At 47.8% G+C, this 18,072-nt stretch overlaps 1 protein-coding gene across 1 annotated transcript in view; it reads left to right on the forward strand.

Annotated features, from left to right (window-relative positions):
• Nucleotides 1-18,072, forward strand: part of STAB2 (stabilin 2) — a 158,420-nt gene that overhangs the window by 59,988 nt on the left and 80,360 nt on the right. Inside the window, exons 16-25 of the mRNA XM_027107363.1 lie at nucleotides 211-264; nucleotides 549-629; nucleotides 2,948-3,100; nucleotides 5,098-5,160; nucleotides 7,777-7,863; nucleotides 8,949-9,035; nucleotides 10,516-10,627; nucleotides 13,098-13,278; nucleotides 15,259-15,352; nucleotides 16,572-16,730. Coding sequence (XP_026963164.1) covers nucleotides 211-264; nucleotides 549-629; nucleotides 2,948-3,100; nucleotides 5,098-5,160; nucleotides 7,777-7,863; nucleotides 8,949-9,035; nucleotides 10,516-10,627; nucleotides 13,098-13,278; nucleotides 15,259-15,352; nucleotides 16,572-16,730 — 1,071 coding nt within the window. The remainder of the gene's footprint in view (nucleotides 1-210; nucleotides 265-548; nucleotides 630-2,947; nucleotides 3,101-5,097; nucleotides 5,161-7,776; nucleotides 7,864-8,948; nucleotides 9,036-10,515; nucleotides 10,628-13,097; nucleotides 13,279-15,258; nucleotides 15,353-16,571; nucleotides 16,731-18,072) is intronic.

The raw sequence follows: 18,072 nt of genomic DNA on the forward strand, positions 1-18,072 counted from the left end.
GCAAAAAAAAAAAAAAAAAAAAAAAAAAATTTGGTGAATGTTAGCTGTTTGGGGGATGGGGCTGCTCTCACCCTGGACTTCCCAGTAGAGAGATTATGGGTCATTTGTTTTTCTTGACCAAGTGTCCAAAGTCATTTGAGGAAGTTTGAACAAGAGAGGGAAATCTGTGTTTTCCTCAGTGACTAAAGAAGTATTTTGATTCCATTGCAGGGATCTCGGAAGCTTCTGGAACTCGTCAGATACCATGTTGTCCCTTTTACTCAGGTCAGCCCCACTTTTCTCTGGTATTTCTTCCTTGCTTTCAAGATATATGACCTTAAATTCCAACATTTTAGTGCTAGAGAACGTGTGACAGTTGTTCTTTATCTGGTGCTCTGAGCACACGCTGAGCAGTGAATAATGAGCCTGTCATCAAAGAAATCTTCCAAGCCACCAAAACGCATGACCTCAAAGCTCCTGTCACTTATTTCATAAGCTTTCAAGCTATTTTTTCCAGCGAGGATTTGGGTGCCGCTCTCAGTGTCTCTATTGTTCTCTTGTTCTTGCAGCTAGAAGTGGCTGCCCTCATTTCGACCCCTCACGTTAGGAGCATGGCCAACCAGATCATACGGTTTAACACAACCAACAACGTAGGTGAAAACTCTACTGCTGACGTCATTGCTCAAACGCATTTTTCTCTGCTTATGATTGTTCATTGGGTTATCCTACCTCGACGCTAATTCACAGGCTTCGACTCTTTATGATTATTTCATTCATCCGTTATGTCTTTCAGCAAATACCTACTGAGCAACTCCATGTGTGAGTCTGAACTAGAAGCCAAGAATAAAGCAGTGAAAAAAACAGGCTTACATCCCGGCAAGGAAAACAACTTTAAGCAACTAATTAGTGACCAGTTAATTATTTAATTACAATTATAAACAGGGGCCCCAAGAGGAAGTTAAGAGGGCTGTGGGAGCTCACAGCGGAGGGAGACCAAGCAGATCTGGGAATCTAGAAGTCCTCAGTCAGGAGAGGATGCTTTGGCCAAGCTTCAAAGGATGAGTAATGTGACCTTGGGCAGAGATGAGTAGAAGAGAGTTCCAGGCAGAAGGGAGAGCAGGTGCAAAGGCCCTGAGGTGGGAGGGAACATGATTTATATAAGAAACTCAAACTTTGAGTTTATGTAATAAACTCAAAGTATTATTCTGCTAACTTCTCAGGGTTGTAATATCAGCAGAAATATGGCAGCATAGAGATTATGTCTCCTGTTGATTCACTTTGGATTGTGATGATGATGCCCTGTCATCCTTTCAGCAAGTTCCTGTTTGTTTTGGTTTTATTTGTTTGTTTTGTTTTGTTGTTTTGGCCAAGCTGCACAGCTTATGGGATCTTGGTTCCCCAACCAGGGATTGAACCCAGGCCCACGGCCATGAAAGCACTGAGTCCTAACCACTGGACTACCAGGGAATTCTCTCAGCAAGTTTCTGTTGAGTGCCTCAGATGTGTCAGACACCATTCTAGGCCCTCAAGGTTGGACCAGTAAGCAAACAGATAAAAGTCCCTGGCTGCGTGGAACTTTCGTTCTAGTACATTGGACAATAGATAATAAGTGAGTTAAATATATCATATATCAGAGAGTAGTATGTGCTGAGGCAAAAAAACAGCAAAGCAAGGATGGGAACTAGAAAGTGGGAGTGGGGCTGATGTTTTAGATAAAGTGTCTAAGAAATCCTCATGGAGAAGAAAATATGTGAGCAAAGACCTGATGGAAATGAAGGAACAGGCAATGTGAATAGCTGGGGAAAGAGCATTCCAGAGACAGGAAACAGAAAGTGAAAAAGTGCGAAGCAAGGCGCATGCTGATCGGGTTGGGGAACTGCAAGGTCCTCGGGGCCAGAACAGAGGGAGGAAAGGAGAGAGGTAGGAGGAAGACAAGGCGGCAGGAGGGAGGAGAGGTGGGGTCAGGTCACACATGGCCTAAGAACTTGGGGTCAGGATGTAGGTTCTTACTCTGAATGAGATAAAAAGCCATTAGAGGATTTTGAGCAGTGGAATGACATGATCAGACATACGTTTTGGGAGACTGGTTGGGAGGTGAACGTAATAACTCAGAGAAGAATGATGGTGACTAGTGGGGAGACAGGCCGAGGTGTGAGGAAGGCTCAAGGAACTATTGTACAGCACGGGGCATAGAGCCAATATTTTCTAATAAGTGTAAATAGAAAGTAACCTTTAGAAATGGTATAAAAAAATTTTTTTAACGTATAAAATAAGAATGACGGTGACTCAGAGCAGGGTAGTAGCAGAGACATGGTAAGAAGTGGTTGAATTCTGAAGATATTTTGAAAGGCAGACCAACAGAAGGTGCTGATGGATTGGATGGGGGATGAGGAAGGAGGAAGCCAAAGATGACTCCTGAGCTTCTGATTGGAGCCACCGGAAGGATGGTGCTGCCATTAATATTGCTGGGGGAGCAGATTTGGGAGGAAAGTAGAGATCAGAATTCTTTGCTGAGTTGTTCATTTTCTGCTCCCTCGCCTACAGCATAAGCAGGAACTTGTCTGGGCTTGTTCCCTGGTATCTCCCCAGACCCTAAAGCAGAGTCTAGTACAAGGCCACTAAATGTATCTGAATGAACGGATCCCCATTTCACCACAGGGATAAAACAGTTTGCCCAAGGTCTCATAGCAAACATAGTGCAGAGCTGGAATAGTTATGCCTCTTCCCCAGTCTGGCACCGGCAAGGACCATATCCGCAAGGACATCCTTGCTTGGAGTCAGTCAAAAATTCATTCAACAGGTTCATCTTTCCCTGTCAGCCAAGCCCTTCTAATCACAGTCTTCCACTCAGTGGAAGGTTAAGTGAAGTTGAAGCCTCTTTCGAGAGGTCACCGCCATTCAGCTCTGCGCAGGAACCCCTGGCGCTCCTCAGTACAGAAGGATGAAAGATGCCGTTGCTTCCTTCCAGGGACAGATTCTGGCAAATGATGTGGCAATGGAAGAAATGGAGGTCGTTGCCAAAAACGGCCGGATTTACACACTGACTGGAGTCCTCATTCCTCCCTCCATCGTCCCAATCCTGCCCCACCGATGTGATGAAACAAAGAGAGAGATGAAACTGGTAAGAAAACTAGGAAGCTCCACGAGGACCCTGAACAGCCCCACAGAGCAGACCGTTCTCTCCTCACAATTCTGAGGGAGCTGACGAGGATAGTTTCACACTTGAGCCTCGTTCGGGAGGCCTTTCCGTCTTTGTGAAGAGGCAGGAGGGTCGGAGGTCATATCTCCTCAAACGTGAACCAAAGTTCCTGGGGGAATTTCCAAACTGATAGTTGCTACCCTGGTATATTCGTTTTCTAGAGCTGCCATAACAAGTTACCACAGACCAAGTGGCTTAAAGCAACAAAAATGTATTCTCTCGCGGTTCTGGAAGCTAGAAGTCCAAAATCAAGGTTTCCTGTTTCCATTGCAACTTTTTGGCTCAGCTGGTTTTAATCAGAGCAACCAAAACTCAACAAGATTTTGAACAACCAGGAACAGAGCAACCCTGCAACAAGGCAGGGAGTTAGGGCTGCCCTTGTCCTCCAGACTTTGAACGGCAGCTGCTCGGGGAGGGGTGGGGCGGGGAGCTCTGAACAAGTCTAATTATTGACTCCTAGTGAGTCTTTTCTGCAGGTCGTTCAAGAACTTGTTCTCCATCTCCCCAAAGAAAAGAATTAAGATGTGGGTTTGAGCCACAACCAAAAAAACTTTGGTTAAATAAGAAGGGCTTCCCAATAGCTGCCTTAGACTGAGGTCTTCTTTTACTGTTTTCTCTGGGTTTAAAGTCAAATGAGTCTGCTCTGTGTGGTTTAGGGTCGTTTCCATTAGGTCTATTAAAAGTACAAATGGGGCTTCCCTGGTGGCGCAGTGGTTGAGAGTCCGCCTGCCGATGCAGGGGACACGGGTTCGTGCCCCGGTCCGGGAAGATCCCACATGCCGTGGAGCGGCTGGGCCCGTGAGCCATGGCCGCTGAGCCTGCACGTCCGGAGCCTGTGCTCCGCAACGGGAGAGGCTGCAGCAGTGAGAGGCCCGCGTACCGCAAAAAAAAAGGACAAACGTATTCTCTGGAAAGTATTGAGAACTAGTAAACAGTAGAAGCAGCCAGTCTCTTCTAGAAGTCTCAGTTTTCAGCAGACTGAACCCATAGTTGCCTTTGGGCATGTATGTTTGAATCTTAGAGGCTTCCTTAATAAGTCTCTGTACTAATTAGGGTCCCTGAAGGAAGCAGAATTTATACCAAGGGTTCAAATTAAGAGACTTTAATGAAGAAGCTGCTACAGAGGGGTGGGCAGGGCTGAGGAAGCAAACACATGATGCCGGGCATCCAAGGAGAAGCTCTGGCAGGAAACCATTACCACCAGAGAGTCAATGGTGGGGAGGGGGTGGAGTTACCTGAACCCAGTGAGAGTGGGGAGAATGGAAGAAGAGGTATCCATCAGCAGCTGTAGGAACGGTGCTCTGAGCAAAGAGGGAGCAGGAGAGAAATACCTTGACCTCGTTCTCCCCCTACCCACCAATATACTGCCGGTACCTCACCGAGACCAGTTGGAAACTGGCAAGGGGCCCCAAGAGACCATCCTTCAAGGTTTACCTGCTGGAGCACAGAACACAGTAGAGAAGGTCAGAGAATAGATCTGGAGAGATTTGGAGACACGCACCCCTTTTCTTCCTCCTGAATTCAGAACCAATGGAGGAAGAAGCCCAGGAGACTGAAAGGCAGAGAGTAAATGTTCAGCCTCGTTACTGCTAAGCTAATTGGAGAACAGGGACTTGAGTGTGTGGTCAATGCTAGTACGACATCCCTGGCACAGGTGGGCAACTGCAGTGTCCCCTCAGACCAGAAGCCTGAGGCCTGTCGGACCCTGAAAGAGGATGAGGAAGGGGCTGCTCTGAGCAGGCCCACTTCCTTCTCCCAGATTCCTTCTCTCTGGTGAGGAGGCAGTAGGGGTGGGGAGAGAGGCCAAGAGTGGTACACTAGTGGGACCCCTTCACAGGGAAGATGCATGAGGCCAGACACGTGGCCTGCCCCTCCTTCTTACAGACACACCTGTACTGACCTGCAGTCTTTCCTTCCAGGGCACTTGTGTGAGCTGTTCCCTGGTGTATTGGAGCAAATGCCCTGCCGACTCTGAGCCCACAGTGAGTGTGACAGCTTCAGGGAAGCACACGTCACCCAAGCAACCCCGCTGGTGTGGTTTCTCATCCTTTCCATCTTCCCCTCTTAAAAGATATTCGTTCCAACTGGGATAACGTAAGGTTAGCTCTTAGCCTACTATATCTGGGGGGATGGTAGAAAGACAGCCCACAGATCTGTGTTTGAGTCCTTGCTCATTTATCCAAGGTAAGTTGCTTCACATATTTACTCTAATTTTCTTATCCACAAATGGTAATGATAACAACAACAACAGTAGCAGCAGCAGCAGGAGCACAGATGAAACTCCAAGTGCAATGCCTGAATCAAATAGCCACTCAGTAAATGTTCCCTCTCTACTTGCCCTATGAAATAAAACCCAGTGTTTGCATAAGAGAGGCAAAGCTCTACCCTCGCCCTCTTGCGGTCTCTGGCTGGGCCTGAGAATTAAGTTGACATAAGACAAATTAACAGGAGAAAAGCACAGGTTTTTACACATACATAAGAGCTTCCATAGGAGAATGAAGACCTGGAGAAACAGCAAAACCCAAGTGTTTATATAGTATGTTGAGCAAAGACAGGTAACTGTGGAAAAGTAACTAAAATATGAAATGTATCTCACAATAGATACCTACCTCAAATCATTATTACTATGTTGTACATCTTAAACTTATACACGTTTTTTGGTTTTTTGTATCTGCTATATTTCAAGTGCCTCTAGCACAAAATAATCCATATGCCAAAGTGGCACGTGTGGGTGTGGCATGTCCTGCTACCCTTCATTTGTATCTGCTCTTCCCAAGCATCATTCTGGAGAGAAATACAAGTGTCAAGAAAAATGACACTAGGACCATCAAAACCTTGTCAAGCTTGATAGAATTCTGCACACGTCTATTGAGGATTATAGATCTGGTTCAGGGAGCATAGAGATGAATAAGATATTGCTTTGTTTTGTCTTGGTCTTGAGAAGCTCTAATCTAAAAAGGAAAACAGGTAATTTTTCTGGGCCTAATTTATATGCCAAGTAAATACTGGTAGCAAAAGCAACGTGTTCTAAGGTAAGATTGGTGATAGAAATTCCTGCCTCTAACTTCATCCTAAGAAAGAACTTCCCAACCAGCCAGTTCGTTCCACACTAGAACAGATCGCTATTATAAAGAAGGTGGTGAGTTGTTTTTAACACCATCCTATTGTGGAGCATTTCATAAAGAAAAACATTAACATTAAATAGGCACAGGTGTTCAGATATTTATTTTGCTCAGTGAAGCCTTCACCCCTGAGTCCTGCAGGATGCTGTCGACCAGGGAATATGGACAGGGAGAAGGGAAGAGGAAACTGGTGACTGGCATCCCAGTGAGTGCTGTGTGCCAGACATTGTTCTAAGTGCATCGCGCAGCAAACCTACGAGGGGGGCACGTTATAACCAGAGCGTAACCTGGGAACTAAGGCGAGGAAACATAAAAGCCCTCCACAAGGTCACACAGCTGGTACACGCAGACCACGATCCTACATTGCCTCAGCCCAAAGAAGGAGGGAGAGAGGAAAGGAAAAAATGAGACACATGGCTCAGAGCCAATAGACACCTAAACTGCCCCTCCCGTGCTCCCATGGTCTATACTTGGCTAATTATTCCTGACAACCAACAAGGGGGTTGAAGAGTCCTTCCTCATCGACCTCAGAATTCCTTTGGACATTTAAGATTTTAGGATTTTACTGCCCATGGTTTTCGCTGCTCTCTTCTTAAGTAGGAGCCTGAGATGAAGGAGTACCTCCGTATCCATTTTTGTCTAACATAAAATTTGAGCCAAGGACTAAATGCTCAGCACAAACCTTGAGCTCAGCCTTTTCGTCCTGTTTCACAGATGAGGCAGCTGAGGCTCACAGGACAGCGTGACTTGCCTCTGAGATCCTAAAGTTAGGAGGTGGTAAGATCCATTCTCTCGACCTGCCACTTACTATCAGTGTTCTTAAGAAAAAGGATTTAACCCGTCCGGGCCTCAGTTTCCTCATCTATAGAAAAGGGATGAGAAAGATCCACATGGAGTTGAAGATTGATGACCTCATACAGGCAATGCGTCTGACCCTAGTAGGTTCTCAATAAATGGTAGTTCTCCGTAATTCTGAGTGGGTATCAGAGGTTAGAGCATAGAAAGAAATCTGCCCCTACACCCCACAATTCCTAAGAGGAAAACTCAGACTCTCACTGTTTTTGTGGTGGAGCTTTGTACAAATTAGGAGGAAAATCTCTAATGGCTCCAAAATGTCTATATAGGAAGTGGTTAGGGATGGTTATTACTTGGAAGGGGAGGCTAAGCCACATCCTGGATGCACAGGAACATGTTCCCTGATTGATTAACAATGTCTTCCAGGGCATGAGAAGGGACGGAAGGGTACGTATGCCCTGCGTCATGCAAACCCTGGCCTGTATTCTTCCAACAAGGAAACAGAGGCTTAACAGGGTGGCAGCTCTGCCTGGGCCCTGTGTGTGCTCTGTGCTCTGGCACTCTTCCCTAGCGCTGACAGTAAAACAGAAGTAGATTGTCTAGTGCCTGCAGAAGCCGAGTCATGCCCGGAGGACCTCAAAATGCAGACTGCGATGCTCTTCCTCGTTGGCTTTCTTCCAGACACTCTTCATACGCAAATGTGTCTACACTGGCCGAGTCAGGAGCCTGAAGAATGGCTGTGCCAGATACTGTAATGCCACCGTGAAGGTGAGGCTTGTGTGTGGCCGGGGCCCTTAGCCAGGCCACCAGGGCCTGCACAGAAGCCCACAGGGCTGGGCAGCTCTTGGGCCCCAGGGTCTGTGAGTCACAGGTTGCCCTTGGGTTGACCCACGGGTTGACCATGTCTTCTTGCAAAGGAAGGGAAGGGCAGAGTCTCCACACAGCGGCCAGGTCACCCCCTCCCTGCATCCACTCATCCCATGGTTCCTATCACTCTTTTTTTTTTTTTTTTTTTTTTTTTTTTTTTGCGGTTCGCGGGCCTCTCACTGTTGTGGCCTCTCCCATTGCGGAGCACAGGCTCTGGACGTGCAGGCTCAGCGGCCATGGCTCACGGGCCCAGCCGCTCCGCAGCATGTGGGATCTTCCCGGACCGGGGCACGAACCCGTGTCCCCTGCATCGGCAGGCAGACTCTCAACCACTGCGCCACCAGGGAAGCCCCCTATCACTCTTAATATGGAGCCCACACCCTTGACACTACCCTGCACGGCCCACCCTCTGCAGTGTCCCTGGCCTGTCTCTCACCCTCATTTCTACCTCAGCGGGTGTGCCTTTGCCATTCCCTCCTGGAAGAATGTTCTTCCAGGTTTTCTTGGGGCTGACTGACCTCTCAAGTCTCCATCTGACCCTCATCTCCTCTGTCACCGCCCAGTCCACAGTGCCCCCGCCAATCTCCCCACACCTCTGCTCCTACCTGCCACCAGTTGGTAACGGCACTTTGATTTCCCGGCATGTACTGCTATCTGAAATCCTCTTTTTTTTCTTTTTAAATGTATCGTCTCTTCCCTGACTAGATGGAACACGGGCTCCGTGAGCCCAAGCCTTTGTCTGTCTTGCTGTCACAGTACCAGAGCCGAGCCAGCAGCCCGGGGCGGCCCTCAGGAGATTGGTGGTGAACAGGTGGCTGAGCACAGGCCACGCCATCATCTGCAAGAGAAAAAGTCGTGCTCCTAAGGGTGGGAGGGGGCTGACACTGCTTGAGATCGTAACGGAAATTAAAATGTATTGATGTTTCCTTTGAGGAACTGGCGCTCTGCCTGGGATTCCAAAAGGCAACACACATTTTGTTTCTCAGATACCAAAGTGCTGCCACGGCTTCTACGGGCCCGACTGCAACCAGTGTCCAGGAGGCTTCTCGAATCCATGCTCCGGGAATGGGCAGGTGATAAAGACTGAGGCTTACTTTTTCACAAATGCTGAGGTTGGCCTGTGTTAAGTCGAAAAGTAATTTTTAAAACCACTAAACCGAGAAATGGTACAATGCCAGTCACTGTTCCCAGGGAGTAAAAGAAACAGATCAGTTGCTAAAAGAAGAGAGCGTGTCTGCAGGAGAAGGAATTTTGCCTGGGGGAGTGGCAGGGGGCAAGGTGTCCAGTGATGTCGCTTCTGGTCTGCTTTCCTGCTGCTGATGGCGTGACTTTGAGCAACTCAGCAAAGCTCTCTGGACCCCAGTTTCCCCGTGTGGGAGATAGCAGGATTGGCCTGCATTGATCTCCAAGTCTTTTTAGGGCCGAGATTTTACTATTCTTAAGGAAAAGAAAAAAAAAAAAAAAGCACTGCCCAGTGAATGCTTTCTTTAAGATTTTTTTTTTTTTTTGGCTGCCTCGGGTCTTAGTTGCGACACTCGGGATCTTCATTGCAGCGCATGGGCTTCTCTCTAGCTGTGGCGTGCAGGTTTTCTCTCTCTAGTTGTGGCACTCAGGCTCCCTGGCGCGTGGGCTCTAGTTTGTGGCACGCAGGCTCTCTAGCTGAGGTGCGCGAGCTCAGTAGTTGTGGCGCGCAGGCTTAGTTGCCCCACCGCGTGTGGGATCTTAGTTCCTGGACCAGGGATCGAACCCATGTCCCCTGCATTGGAAGGCGGTTTCTTTACCACTGGACCCCCAGGGAAGTCCTGAATGCTTGTTTTAGCCCATCTGCAAAACCTATGAAATGTAAGAGCCAAAACTGAACTCACCTAGCGTGGAGGCCAGGGCTAACCATACAAAGTTAATAGTAGCTGTGGTTCATATGGGGAAATTATGGATCTGCACATACAGGAAATCCACCTCGAAAATATGCCTCTTTCAAGGGGAAGGAAAAACTGCATGACCACCAAGTGGGGACGCCACACAGGCCAGGGGGATAGGGCGAAGCTGCTACAAATTAACTACTGTACCTGGGTGGTCCGGGACCCAAGCCCAATTCTGATACGTGTCAGTCAGTACAAATCTAACCTTGAAATAGCTGGGGAGATGAGGGGTAAAATGCTCACACTGAAGGGGAAGACACTGCCGTTTGGAGTCACATAGCTGAGCGTGTGAGCATCTGGAGAGAAAGGCCTGCCTTCATTCTGAAGGTCAGTGGCTTATGGGGCTGCCCCTTAAGCATTGTTTAGAGGTTCCATTTCACCACTGTGATACCCTCCCCTCCCTGACCAAATGACTTCCTGTGAAGTTCTGAATCCTGGCTCGGGACACCCATATGTCACTGTCTTAGCTTCCTACCCGATATCCATGACTCCACTTTCCACAGGGGGCCCCAAAGAGTCATTTCAAGCAGAATTGAATCTGAGTCAGAGAAGCAGGCCAGGAAACGAAAGCATCTGGGACCGCTCACCCGGGGCGTGTTGTCCTGACGGCCAGGGGCCCTGCCTTTGTTTGCAGTGCGCCGACGGCCTCGACGGCAATGGGACGTGCGTTTGCCAGGATGGCTTCCAGGGCTCCCAGTGTCAGTTCTGCTCGGACCCCAATAAATACGGACCTCGGTGTGACAAAAGTAAGTGTCGCTTCCTGAGCTGCCTTCTGCTCCTCACCCGGAGTCCCTGCAGCGCTGCAGTGCAGTCCTGGTATCAGGTGCCCCTCGGCTTGGTTGATGCCCTTATCACAGGGTATTTCTTAAGCACTTGGGTCCCAAACAGTGCACATGCCAGGTTGCTGGGCCCCACTCACAGAGCTTTGAGATAGGAGGCCTGGGTGGTACCTGGGGATTTGCAACTCTGACAAGTTCCCTGAGATGTCAACACTGCTGGCCCAAGACCACACTTTGAAAACCAGTCTTTTAGGGTTTCCCCACATACCTGAAGTGATTGTGGGCTCCGTATCAGAAAACAGACTCCCCATCTTTCAAGCAGTCCTCTTCCACCAGCTCCTCCCTTTGCTAAATGTGCGACCTTGGGTTAGTTACTACACCACTCTAGGCCTCAATTTCCTCATCTATAAAATGGGGATAATAATAGTAACTACCTCGTAAGGTTAGTACAAGTTATAAATGGAAAGCACTTGCCTTAGAACAATGCCTAGCGCCTGGCATGCACTACCAATATCATTATCTGTTATTGTTATTATTATCTATTATTGTTGGTACTGTTACTGTTATGCTAAGTTCAGTGATATGAATGTCCAGAAGCTCATAGAACATGTAGGAAGTTCCACAACACTAGGCATTGGAAAAAAAATGCAGTTATATAATCTTAGAAAACACATTATGTTCTTAAAAATAACACCATGTGAATATTTAAGTACATAGATAGAAATATACATCTATCTATCTAAGCTAAGATTAGACCTTGATAGAAAAAAAAAAAAATGAATAGATCAGAGCTTGCTGTGGAGTCAAACCAACCTGAAGTTCAGTCTTCACTCTGCAACTTACTGGCTCTACGACCTTGGAAGAAATCTCTCATTGAAGCTTAACTTCCCCATTTATAAAATGAAGACAGTATTGGTACCCACTTCATAGGTTGTTGATTAAGTTAGATCATAATTTAGGACTTTAGCCCAGAGCATGCACCTAGCAAATAATCAATAAATGAAGCCATTCTTATTACTATCACTACTAACTCCACTCATCTGTCACAAAACACACCACCCCTCTCCTCTCTTACTTTGTCTGATCTTCACGGCTACCTCTCAAGAAGGACGGGACCCCAGAGCCCAGCAGTTTTGTGGCTGCTGATCCTAGTCTGATGCTCTTTTTGCCAAATAAGGTTTCTGAGGGGAAAAAAATAGGGGTTTATTCCAAAGCCTGTTGACATAGGCATTTTTATGAGGCCAGTAGTCACGATGCCGAGGCTGGGGCAGCAGGGGTGGCTTCCCTCCCCAAAGCCTCTTGTCCAGGTCTGTTGCCGCCCACCGCCTCATGCAGGGGAGCTTCCTCTTCATTCTGGGGTCTTGTTCCTTGCTAACCAAGCCCTGACGTCCTTAAAAGTTTATGAAAAGTTTTCTTTGTTTTAAAACCAGCTGTGCTTTGCCAGCCCTCACTGTGTTTCTCTTTCCTGGACGCTGGCTCCAAGCCCTGACACAAATCCCTTTCCCATCAGTCCCTTCTGGGGCAAAACCACACATTCCTTCATTTCTGATCACATTTAAGCCCCCAAATCCTTGCCACCTGCCTTTGAGAGTCTCCAGAATGTTCTTTTCACTTCCACATGCAGAGGAGCCTGAGTCTGATATGCTGGCTCACGTTGCAACTTTTAAATACCTGTAATCAAAAGCAAAGTTAGCAGCTAAAGTTTAAGATGATAACAGACAGTGGAAATGGCAGTCGATACACTGATCGCCTGGTTACTCATGGTCACTAACGGAAATGGAATTTGAAGGTCTGAGTTCAAGTCCCTGTTTGGGAACTTGCCAGCAAGTCAGGCAATTTGTTTTACCTCTCTGGGCCTCAGTTTCCTCATCTGGAAAATGGGGATGTAAAAGTATTGATACCTAACTCCTGAGGCTGGTGACTGTGAATGAGAGGGTACAGGTTAAAGGCTGGCCCGATGCCTAGAACAAGGTCAGTGTGCAAATATTGGGCATGAGTTAGCATTGGTTTGCTGTGATGGAGGGTGAAGTGCAAATATATAAGCCACACATCAGAGGCTGTGCCGGCAGGAGAAATCACTTCCAGAATGTCTTCAGGAAAAGGTGAGAAATTTCCTGACTAAACTCTCCTACCGTGAAGTAGGTGAAAATGGAGCTCCTTGGCCTCTTTCACACCATCACAACCCACCCTCCCCCTGCACCCCACACACAGACACACAAAGCATCCCGAAGACCAAGCTCTTCTCACCGAGAGCTGTCCTGGCACACGAGAAAGACGCTGAGAAATAGCGTCCAGAGCCTTCCAGGTCTCAGCCCCGGGTTCTGCGCCTACAGGAGTGAGTGGGGGGTGAGGGGAGGGGGCCCTGTCCTCCATGACCCATGTGCCCATTGCTAAGCTTGTCCCCAAGCCCTGAACGTCCCTCTTCCTTCCCTTCCAGGGTGTCTGTGCAGTTTCGGAACATGTGACAACAGAATTGACGGTGACGGCGCCTGTCTCCCCGGCACCTGCAGGGACGGCTCCGCCGGGAGATTCTGTCACAAGCAGACCTCAGCCTGTGGGCCCTACCTGCAGTTCTGTCACATCCATGCCACCTGCGAATACAGCAATGGGACAGCAAGGTAGGCCGGTCGGGGAGTGGGGATTGCCATCCTTAACGGCCCATGGCCACTGTGTTACCTGTAGACACACCCAACCCATATCTAAACTCTTCATAAACTAAGCCCTGTTCTCTTCAGCTGCCAGTATGGCTTTTGTGGAGAAAACCTCAGACTGAGCTGCGTTCAAAGTTTGCAGCATTCCCTGCTTTGAAACTTACCAGCTGTGTGACCTTGGGCAGTTACTTAACCTGTCTGAGCCTCACTTTTGTCATCAGTACAATAAGGGTGATGTTGCCTACCTAGCAGGGCAGTTGTGGAGATTCGAAGAACTGAATGCCAAATCATCCAGCCCCAGGGCTAGTACATCATAGGTGTTCAGTCATGGCAACTGCAGTTATTACCATCACTCATGTGAAGGAAGTGAAGATTTGCCCACCAACTTTCCAACCCTTTAAAAACGCCTTTACTTCCTAAGGTCATTAGTAACTACGCCCCTGTTAAAGGCATCTTACAAGAAATTGGATCGTTGGTCACTGGATCACCATTTGTTTTCTTAATGCTATCTAACATATGAAGTGGGCATGGGGGGAACATGTCAGAGGAAATTTTCCTCTCTGGGAATATCTGGTTCAAAGGCAGTAACCATGCAAAAAATATCCTGGGAAATGCAGACAACATGTAGAATTCTTAGCCTTATTTTTGCAGCACTTTTCTTAATTTGTAATTACCTAATCATTTGCTTACCTGTTTGTGATCTGTCTCCCCCACCAGTCTGTAGGAAGCATGGGGCAGAGACTGACTTTGCTCTTCCATGGCGGTACAATAGAAATGCATCCTCCTAAGGAGCTCGTATATACATCAGTGCATAAGGCGAAAGTCACACGTCACCAAAATTGCCCTTAAAACCTCTTACGGGAATTCCCTGGCAGTCCAGGGGCTGGGACTCGGCGCTCTCACTGCTGGGGCCTGGGTTCAATCCCTGGTCAGAAACTAAGATACTGCAAGCCGTGAGGCACGGCCAGAAAAAAAAAAAAGTAAATAAATAAACAATAAATAAATTTAAAAACCTCTAATCACCCACAGGGGATCATCAACATGGGTCTGTATTTCCTATATAAACTTAGGTAAATCAATGTTGAAACAGATCAATCTATTTCTTCATTTTTTTTTTTTGCGGTACGCGGGCCTCTCACTGTTGTGGCCCCTCCCGCCGCGGAGCACAGGCTCCGGACGCGCAGGCTCAGCGGCCATGGCTCACGGGCCCAGCCGCTCCGCGGCATGTGGGATCCTCCCGGACCGGGGCACGAACCCGCGTCCCCTGCATCGGCAGGCGGACTCTCAACCACTGCGCCACCAGGGAAGCCCAAGGTGGAGCATTTTGAGAGGAGTGCCTGAGGGTGTGGTGGATCATGGAATCAGGCACCTGAGAACGTTGTGCTCTAAAAAAAAGAACATCTGAGAGATCAGAGAAGGGAGAGAGGGGAGGTCTCACCTGATGGTCATGTTCAAATCACTGAACTGTCACACAGAAGAGAGCATCGTTCTCTGCTGAACCAGAGGTAATGACTTGAGGTATAAAGAGACAGATTCCAGCCCCATAAGAACAGAAAAGCCGCCCAGTGTCGAGCCTGAGAAGGTGCAAGTGTGAGCAAGTGCCCTGCTGAACGCCCCATGTGCATTCACTCTATACCACAGCTTTATGAGGGAGATGTTAGACCCATTTTCCAGGTGAGGAAACAGTCTCCCAGAGGTTAAGGGACTCGCTCAAGGTCACGTAACTGCTAAGAGGTGGGGCCTGGATACCCACCCAGGTGTATCTGACTGCAGACCCGGGAGTGCTGGTGGCCACCATGGTACATGGCTCCCCCGACAAGGGCAAAGTGTCAGGCCACCTGGCCGTGAACACGTTCACCCCTGGCTGGCTGGTCTTCTTGGGGAGCGGTGGGATAGTCGGTGCTTATATTTCTAGGGCTGACTTTGTGCGCTCACTCTTCTTTGCAGCTGTGTTTGCAAAGCAGGGTATGAAGGGGACGGAAGCCTCTGTTCAGAGATGGACCCTTGTTCGGGATTAACCCGAGGGGGCTGCAGCCGCAATGTGAGTGTTGGTCTTTATTTCCAAGCTGCCAGGTTTTTTAGGAAATCCTGAGGGAAGACCTTCCAAAAGGCAGTGTCCGATGACTTCATTGCATGAGGCCCGTTTGCTTGAACCCTGCATTTTAAAGATGGTGCCAGGTGCCTTCTGTGAGCCTCCACTTCCTAAGTCCACGTGTGCTGGGGGAGCCCCAGGTTCACATGTGCAGGGGTATTGGGCTTCTAAAAACACAACCAAAGGATCAGATACTGGAGATCATTAGTAATAAACTTCTGATTCAGACATTACGGCTTACAAGTGACTTTCATGTATGTGATCTCATTTGCTCTTCCCACCAACCCATTGAAGCAGATGTTGTTTATCCCCATTTTACTGATCAGGAAACTGAGGCTCAGAGACCTTAAGTGACTTGCCTTAAGTTCTGTTAGTGTCAGGGGTATAGCCCAAACTGACTGTTGTTTTCATTAATACCTTCTGAATATCACCACCACCACCCAGCCAAGGTCACCTTCATTCCCTACCCACAGTTTAATAACTGTTCTCCCTGATGCTCCTCTTGGCTATAGCCACAGCCAGAGTGGATCAGATCATGTTCCCCCCTTGCTGAAATCCCTTCGGGAACTTCTCCTGGCTCTGAGGATGAAATCAGATACAAACGCCTTGCCCAACCCTCCAGACTGGGCCTGGGCAAGCCCCACCCACTCAGCCTCATCTGGACAGCTTACCTTGCACCTCTCACTCTGTCCCTCAGCTTCCTGGTGTGGTCATCCTAAAAGGCCTGGACTTGGTACAGGTAGGAGCTTGGGCTAGAGCATCCTACAGACCTGGGTTCATGCCTCTTTACAGCTGTGTGACCTTGGGCAAGTCACTTACCTCCTCTGAGCCTCAGTTTCCTTATCTGTAAAATAGAGATAGTCACAGTACCTTCCTCAAGATGATGGCGTACACCTGCAAAACATTCAGAACAATCCCTGGCTCAATAAATGGCAGTGACGTTAGTTAGTGACGGTGGCCATTAGCTGGCCAAAAACAAGCAAATTTGTTCTTTAAGTCATCTTATCTTTTCCATTGATCTTAATGCAAATGTGTGTCTTAATCATTTCCTTTGCACTCCATTGAAATATAAGCTTCTGCAGTGTACCTCTGGAAGTCCTTGCTTTGCGCTTGGAATCTTGCAGCTGGACTGGGGTTTCAGAGGTGTTGCTGCTGCTTCCTCCTGTAGGCAGAATGCATCAGAACTGGCAGGGGAACCCACGTCTGCGTATGCCATCAGGGATGGACGGGGGACGGAAGGGATTGCTCAGAGGTCAACACCTGCCTGCTGCCCAGTGCTGGCAGCTGCCACCACAATGCGACCTGTTTGTACGTCGGCCCCGGGCAGGTAGGTGTGATGAGTGGAGAGCCAATAGGAAGCAGGATTCCTGGAGTAGACTGTTTTCTCCCCTAGACACAGAAGTACTTTGGCTAGAATTTACTGCAGCTCTTTTATCATTTGTAGCAGTGGAGAAGGGTTAATTGTAGCAACAAACCTATGATGTAGGTACTATTTTTTTTCACCTTTTGACCCCATTTACCCTCACCACACCCCACCCCACCCAGCCTCTGGCAACCACCAGTCTGTTCTCCATATCTGTGAGCTTGGTTTTGTTTTGTTTTGTTTTGTTTTAGATTCCACATATAAGTGAGATCAGATGGCATTGGTCTTTTTCTTACCTATTTCACTTAGCATAATGCCCTCAAAGTCCATCCATTATGTTGCAAATGGCAAGATTTCATTCTTTCTTTGGCCAAATAATATTCTAATGTATACGTAGGCCACATATTCTTTAACCGTTCATCTGTTGATGAGCAGTTTGGTTGCTTCCGTGTCTTGACTATTGTAAATAATGCTGCAATGAACATGGGGTGCATATACCTTTTCGAGTTTTTTTTTTTTTTTTTCGGGTAAATACCCAGAAGTGGAATTGCTAGAACATATGGTAGTTCTATTTTTAGTTTTTTGAAGAACCGCCGTAACAGTTTTCCACAGTGGCTGCACCAATTTACATTCCCACCAACAGTGCACAAGGGTTCCCTTTCCTCCACTTCCTCTCCAACACTTTATTATTTCTTGTCTTTATCTCACTGTGGTTTTGATCTGCATTCCTCTGATGATTAGTCATGTTGAGCAGCTTTTCAAGTCCCTGTTGATTATCTGTAAGTCTTCTTTGGAAAAATGTCCACTCAGATCTTCTGCCCATTTTTTTAATTGGATTGTTTGGTTTTTTGCTGTTGAGTTGTATGAGTCCTTTATATATTTTAGATATTAACCCCTTATCAGATTATGACTTGTAAATATTTTCTCCCATTCCATAGGTTGCCTTTTCATTTTGTTGATGGTCGCCTTTGCCATATAGAAGCTTTTTATTTTTTTAATTTTATTTTTGTTTGCGGTACGCGGGCCTCTCACTGCTGTGGCCTCTTCCGTTGCGGAGCACAGGCTCCGGACGCGCAGGCTCAGCGGCCATGGCTCACGGGCCCAGCCGCTCCGCGGCATGTGGGATCTTCCCGGACCGGGGCACGAACCCGCGTCCCCTGCATCGGCAGGCGGACTCTCAACCCCTGCGCCACCAGGGAAGCCCCAGAAGCCTTTTAGTTTGATGTAGTCCCACTTGCTTATTTTTGCTTTTGTTGCCTCGTAGGTACTGTTATCATTCCGTCTTATAAAAGAGGAAACTGAAGCA

Source organism: Aethalodelphis obliquidens, unplaced genomic scaffold (genome assembly GCF_003676395.1).
Source record: "Aethalodelphis obliquidens isolate GAN/ISIS:26980383/991018 unplaced genomic scaffold, ASM367639v1 scaffold8, whole genome shotgun sequence".
NCBI classification, from domain to species: Eukaryota; Metazoa; Chordata; class Mammalia; order Artiodactyla; family Delphinidae; genus Aethalodelphis; species Aethalodelphis obliquidens.